At 46.0% G+C, this 7,557-nt stretch overlaps 1 protein-coding gene across 1 annotated transcript; it reads left to right on the top strand.

Annotated features, from left to right (window-relative positions):
• dda1 (DET1 and DDB1 associated 1) lies at positions 1-5,008 on the top strand. Its single transcript, XM_056604115.1, has 5 exons — positions 1-404; positions 1,559-1,639; positions 1,793-1,844; positions 2,373-2,434; positions 2,934-5,008. The coding sequence occupies exons 1-5, from the start codon at positions 396-398 to the stop codon at positions 3,036-3,038; spliced, it is 309 nt and encodes a 102-aa protein (XP_056460090.1). The 5' UTR covers positions 1-395; the 3' UTR covers positions 3,039-5,008.
• Positions 5,009-7,557: the final 2,549 nt, after the last annotated feature.

Here is a 7,557-nt window from a genome sequence, read left to right as displayed (position 1 = left end):
ACGTGGTTGCAACAGCCAATCAACACTCGAGGGGGTGTGGCTTCAGAAAGCGTCGCCACCATCCAGCCATCATGCTAGGCTAGCCGGAGTAGCCCAGTCCAGTGCTAACCACCAGCTAACTCACATTGTGACCCATGTAGAACACATTCAGCCACGGGGGGATAACGGTTTGATCGATTCGAGGACCGAATGGATGAAAGGAGCGATGTGCACTTGAGGTGTATCGTTTTGTTCCGCCAAAGGACCTCCGTGAACAGCCCCCTCGGCTAGGACCCGGGCTACCTCGGCTAGCCGCACACACCGCTTGCTACTATCACGACCGACACAGCAGCAGACACACGGGACCAGCCGCCACACACGCCGGGGATAGTGCGTCATCACTCCTTCCCAGGGCCATGGAAAAGGTAACTCTTCCCCGTGGACACGGTGGACGAGCCGCACACACGTGTCACGTAGTAAGCCGCGGAGACATGAACGCCGGCTGGGAACTTCAGGGAGCTAGCTGCTAGGCTCTCCTGCTGGATCTTCCCTGGCTGTCCCCCCCCAGCCCCACGCCACACTGGACCCTGATTCGGGCACTTGGGGCTCATTGTATCACTGCTGACCAGGGCGTTTAGACACTTAGACACTTGGTATTTTTAAGGGTTTTACACACAGTTCCCTTGGACGCCACGTCTGCCAAGTATTGAAACATGTACTCAATCGCTTTCAATGTTAAGGAAACGCCCGACTGTTGGCAGTGATTTCAGGGTGGCCGGTGTTGTGTCGAGATCTGTTTCCCCGTCGAGATGTGTTTCCCCTAGTCCCAGATAATGACTGTCAGGATGCGTTCCCCCTGTTCTAAATGGTCAAATTGAATGATATCAGCCTGAAAACCACAGCACTTATCTGTTGTGGGGAAATAAGTCAGCAGTATGAATTTGAAAGATGTGTGAGCCTCCTTTACTATGGAACAGAGGGGGAACAGTATCTGACAGTAATATTCCAAGCTGTCAGGATGCGTTCCCCCTGTTCTAAATGGTCAAATTGAATGATATCAGCCTGAAAATCACAGCACTTATCTCTTGTGGGGAAATAAGTCAGCAGTATGAATTTGAAAGATGTGTGAGCCTCCTTTCCTATGGAACAGAGGGCCTTTTCGGGTAATTTCGGACGGGGCGGGGACTAGGGGAAACACATCTCGACGGGGAAACAGATCTCGACACAACACCGGATCCAGTTGTCAAACTGGTATCGTCGCCTATTCATTTACTGACAACATCATTGGAGAACTCGACATTCAACACTGGTTGCACATACATTGGTTTGATTGAATCACACCAATGACTCACTCTACCTGCCTTAGCCAATCGCTACGAGTTAAGTGTTGGAATGTTAATGTATGAATACAATGAATGCTAAAAATACAGGGTAAAATAATTGTTAAATGCTTTGTAATGTAATGGGGTGACTCCGAAATGCATTTCATCCTCAAATCGAGGGAAATAAAGCATGACACATCCACTTTCATTTTGCTGCATCTCGAGGCACTGCTCATCTCACCATGTTCTTCCCACAGGCTGACTTTTTGAAAGGGCTTCCTGTCTACAACAAGAGTAACTTCAGCCGATTCCATGCAGACTCCGTTTGCAAAGCCTCTGTAAGTACTGTAGCCCACTACGAATCACATCTGTCGACGTTCAGGCTTTAGTCTGCATTTCAGTGGGTTGTGAACTTTAGACAGGGCGAGGATTGTGCTGGTACCATGTATTGTACAATGATATGAAGGGTTCATTGGGTTGTTGTTTTGCAGAACCGGAGGCCGTCAGTCTACCTGCCCACCCGTGAATACCCCTCAGAACAGAGTGAGTACTGAGCCCTCTACAGGGCCCCCACCTTGGGGTCAGGGCCCCATGTAGGTTGGCCCGATAGGCACATGGCGTGGCAGGAGATTGCTGACTTGTTTTAAGTGCTAGAAATTTGATGGTGCATTTTTATGTAAAAATTGGGTTAAACACAGCATAGGTCCTGTAGAGGTCTAGTACATATGAACAGATTGACTTACGAATCCTAGACATAAAGGAAGCACTGAAGTGTGCGGAGATGCGGCAACCCTACGCCCACCGGGACATTGATATCACTGACAGATGGTGGGGGGGTTGTATCACCGTGTAGGCAGGCAAATGCACACAGAAATTCAAAGAGCCGGGGATGTTGGGTCCCAGCCATCGCCGGAAAAGGATCGGGATTCACTGTTTTTATCACAACTATAAAAATAAAAAAAACATGCAAAAGAAACATGCGTTCAAAAGTAAACAAGGTTTAATACATAGTGGAGTGTGAATGTTGTTGGTCGGAGAGGAGCTGAAGTGTGTGTTTTGGGTCCTTTGCAGTTATTGTGACAGAGAAAACCAACATCCTTCTGCGATATCTTCATCAGCAGTGGGACAAAAAGGTACATCACGCACAGAACCACCGTTTCTTAATTGTTGTGGAAATATAATTTCTAATAATATCACAAATGATGTTGCCTTCTTTACTTGTGACAAGTTGGCTGAAAAGGTCTTTGGTATTAATGTTCCTTACAGCTAGAGAGTCTTTACTCTCTCAAATTAAGTGACGTATTTTGATGAACATTTGCATACAAATCGTTCCATAAGGATGGAGGTGGAAGTTTCCCTCTAAGAATCATGAACACCCGATTTTTCATTATCTCTCTAAAGATGCTTGGTAAACGCTGCCAGTCTGTCATGTGCTTAAAGTGGCCATGAGGTGTCGCACAGGCAATGTTTTTTCGTCAATCATTCATACAAGGATGGTAAAGTTCTCTTATGCATCCATCGAGTTTAAGGGGATTCCAATCACACCGTCGTATCACTTGAGGCTGCCACCATCATGAACCGAATGCTGAGGCATCGTCTGACTTTTCTCCACCTCGCTTCTTTCGTCAACAGAATGCCGCCAAGAAGCGGGAACAGGAACAGGGGGAGGGAGACAGTCCTGCGCCGCCCAGGAAGATCGCCAGGACAGACAGCCAAGAGATGAATGAGGACTCATAAGTGTGTGTGTGTGTGACTGTGTGTTTGTTCGTCTGTCTACAGGGCATAGCCTACATAAATGACGACTGGTCCCCGGTTTAGCGCTGTTGTTTCTGTATTTGCGGTGTACATGTCCCAGCATGGAGCCGTCCCGTGCTAGAGCTAGGCTCCGCCCACTCGGTGGACGTGGGCTCATTGATACTCGTCCCGGTCTGATGATGATGATGGTGGTGAACAGGACTACGGTGTGTGTGAACGCCTTAACCCAAGGAGGACGCTGACGCCGTAACCATTAGGCACCGAGTGCTCGACCAGTGGTTTAACCATTCACCGAATTAGAAACGATCCAAATTGATATCGCCCCCTTCTAATAGTTCAAAAGAAGTCTTACGAATGAGCCGATTGTGTGACATGACGTGTACAGTGCAACGTGGGGATGTCCGGTGAACCCCTGACCAGCTCTTAACCAGCAGAGCTCTTCACGGCTTTGCTGGTTTTTGCGTCGTTTTTTTTTTTTATTCTTTGTAAATGTCGTATGTGCAGTGGTTTGCCTGCATGAGTTGTAACTATGTAAGTATGTATCAAGTGGAAGGAAATGCTGAAAGCATCTGGAACCGTGAGGGACAGACTCGACCCCCAGTTAACTTCAGAATTAACACTGTAATTAAAAACCTCCAGTGCTGGATAGCAAAACCTATACTGTCAAACATTACTGGAAAGAGTCCGTCGAGATTTTTTGAATTGTGGTGTTTTAATTCTTTCATCTGATTGAGGCTATTGGTGTTTGGCTCTGAGCTTCCTGCCAGCCCTGGTGCCCCACCTTGTGGAGGGAGGGGGCACTGCCACATATATCCTTACCATTCAATATAAAAGACCCAAGATTGCACTGTGAAGAACGGCACGTAACATTGGAGATTGCTCGTTTGCGTTTTATTATTTTAAACTTGGAATATAAAATATGCATCTACGTTTTCCTTTGGTCAATGTTTTGTTTTGGGATTTTGGAGGAATTCTGGAGCTAGCCCCCTTTTAGCTCATGTCTTAACACAAGTGGGGATGGGCCAAGGTTCCTCCAAAAGGTGTGTGGTCTAACAGATTCAGTTCTTCACCCGTTTTCTTTTAGCATTAAAGTTACAGTGACGCTGAATCTGAATCTCTGATTGCACAATGAGGCACTGCACAGGTGGTTGAGACTTAAGAACCCATGTTAGGGTCAGAGTGTAGATGGGGAGGGCGGAGTCATGAGGACAGATGAATAAGGGCCAGAGCCAGAAGTAGTTTCTCAAGTTAAACAACATTGTTTCTGCCTTCGATGTCAAACGTTTCATGCCCGTGGACATTTCTGGCAACGCTTTGTGTTTTGTTACCGGCAAGTCTTTTCAAAGGTTTTGTAACGGGCCGTTCCCCCGGCCAGGGTCTTATGACGGCTGTCTGCTGCCATTCTCTACTCTGCTCTTCCGACAGGGCGGGTACACAGTGATTACACACATCTGTATACATGCCACGGTTAATCAAAGAGGCTGATGCAGATGCCCCATCTGTTGGCAGGCAGAGACTGAGCTGGCAGGGTGAGGTTTACAGTAGACGGATCCCGGGTGTTTAAGGGTATTACAATTATAGGAATCGCCCTGGAGTACACAAATGAAGCATTTGTGCATTTGAGTGCACCAATTGATGCCACAAACAGACGGTACAACCCCTCTTTTTCTAATCGAATTAACACTGCCCAGCAAATGAACTGCGACGCCACCTCTCCGGTCTTACAGCCGTAGACGCTGCGATGTGGGTCGGCTCCGTGGTTTCTCATCTTCCTCCTAACCATGCAATATAAACACGTGTCTGATCCTAAAGCCTAGAACCATGTCGGGCTTCTGCTTCTTCGTTAGACTGTTCTGCGACTCCTTAGGCTGTGCCTCATGTTATTTACTAGGAATGGACGTATTCCTTTTAGCTTTGCTGCAATAAATATGGATTGAAATTCATTTCATGGTCATGTATTTATTATTTGCCTTATCTACAGTTAGTTGCAAAGGGGCAGAAAGTTCCATGGAAAGTTGAGCTTGGAAATTATGATTTTTTTTAATTTTAAGATCTTAGCGGATGTTTTGGTTCAAAGTCATTATCAAATGTGTTTTTCGCAAATATGTTGAATACTTTAATGCCGGGATAACCCGCAGGTCGTCCAGCTGACATTCCTCCATCACGTGTGGACAGGTAACTCTTGTACTGATCTTAGACCGCGTTCTCCTACCACTACTGAATCCTCCTTATCGCGCCGAAGTTGAAGGTACCCACGGAGTGCCACTGCTTCTACACAGTCTGAGTAGGAGGGAGGCGTGTGGTGATACTGTGGTGAGAATAGCCCCTGGTTGTGTGTGTGTTAATAGCCGAATCAATTTACCCAAGTACTTTGCAAATTACTATGAATTAAGAATTGGCCTGAAGAATTACCACTTAAGACCAGAGTTAAAGAGCGATTTTCCCCTTTTCTTTGACGCATCATCGTATAATAAACCCGTGTCGCTCAAAACACTAATTATGGTCTGCTCATATGTGCCACGGTGCGTGAAGAGCAGACTCATAATTTGTGCTTTGAGGGACACGCATTACGGTAATTACGGTATTACGACTCGAGCGACACCGGTGATTCGCCTACGATGATGTAATTGTTATAATGAATGCGTTTTTCCACATATAACTTGATGTACAATACAAATCCGACTTTATAGATACAATATCTCAAATTAAATATTAATAACCTTGTTCAGACAGAATAAATCCCAGGTTAGTATTTAGCATCTTGTTACCATCAAGTTCAAGTAGAATCAAGTTCAGGAATAGACAAATCATTAAAGCACACAATCTACAACGTAGGCCTATGCCAATGGCCACTGAATGATTGAAAACCAGTTATACATTTCCCATACGTCTTAATGGAAGGTTTGGAAACTTTCCTGAGATTTAACTTCCTTCCATGATAGAGAAAGTGTCCATATTTGCAAGGGATAGAACAATCTTTTAAAGTCATACATTTTGAAATTATTTTATTATCTATTTCTCATGTCTTACAAAAATATGACAAAATAAATTAACAGAAATAAATAATCCAATTTCCCAGAATCATATCTTGAAAAGTTTTTTTTTGTACAGTGGTACATTGGAAGAGCATATGATAGGTTTTCCGTAAGCGCTGCTTTCACGCGCGGACGTCTTCAGCTCCAACGGCCACACAACCGCCGTGGACCGCGTCCCACCAACCAGGCTCCCGGGACCCCCACCCACCGCCTCCACCCCACCGGCTCCAAAGGTAAACGGAGCGCGTACACCGTGGTTACACACAGAAACGATCAGAAAACAGAAACAGAAACAGCTGATATTGAATCCGGGGACGGCCACTCACGGTGGTTCTCAGCCGTCGACACAGAGACCTCTGCAGAGTAGCGAGTGTTAGGGGGGTTTGGCGGTGTCAGTTTAGTCTAAACTAGCTTTTGAACGTTATGTTTTTGTGATGGGAGTAGGATCACGCGTTAGAGCACCGAGACAGTGACTGAGAACGCTAATTAGCACTCTTCCTCACGTCTTAGGTCAATCATCCCCGTCGGAATAACAATGATCACATTGTAACCTAACCGAAGAGGGCGAAAGCTGTAGGAATGAACGATGTTATTGACAAGTCCTGCTCAAAGTCCTAAGCTCAGCGGAGGACAGTCACACTGGGCCGTCTGTGATCAGGGAGATGGGTCCTACATGACAGGGAGGTGGAAAAGGAGAGGCGCTCGCTCTACCCAATATACAATCATGACAATGACTTTCAAATGTGGAAAAACAAGACGATAAACGAAAAGCCATTTTTTCCCTTATTGCATTGAAAAATGGTTTTGCCTCACTGTGTTAAAAGATGTTAGACAACTTCGATATTGTAAAGTTTGGCTGCAAAGCTGAAGAGACAAACATCTGATAGAGGAAGGGAGTGTATTGGAGCAGAACATGTTGATTGCCTCTGTGTTCCCCATAGCCCCCATTAAGAAACAGAGGGGGAAAGATGGGTGAATGTTTATGCAGCTGGATGTTAAGTCAAGGGCTTTCCCTCATCTTTTGAACCATAGGTCTGTGCCTTCTCAAATGATGACCAACCAGTAACACAGATGGAAACCATCGAGGGAACACATCGATACAGGTACTGCAACTAGGCATCGTAGAGAAACAGGCGACCGCTAACCTAGACATGAGTAGGGCCGTGAAGTCCCCCACAACAACCGTGTTATTGCAAAGAAGTCTGTCAGAGGCGAGGGTCAGGAGATGCATAGTTTACATTTCCGTTGCTAAACTTTGCAGTGCAACAGGCCCTCTGTGTTTGTGTGTGTGACTGTGTGTGTATGTGTTTGTGTGTCCCCTCACCACTGCATTTCATTCATAGAGACGCTGGGGTTTTACACTTCTTAAACCCCATCAACTGATTGGACGAAACATTTCGCTGGGCAACGATTCATTTGCAGCTCTATTGCCCCCCCTGCTGGAGACACTACGGAACCGAAATAGT

This window comes from Gadus chalcogrammus, chromosome 12, assembly GCF_026213295.1.
Source record: "Gadus chalcogrammus isolate NIFS_2021 chromosome 12, NIFS_Gcha_1.0, whole genome shotgun sequence".
Lineage (NCBI taxonomy): Eukaryota > Metazoa > Chordata > Actinopteri > Gadiformes > Gadidae > Gadus > Gadus chalcogrammus.
Note: the sequence above shows the minus strand (reverse complement) of the source record. Positions and strands in the feature narration are given on the sequence as shown.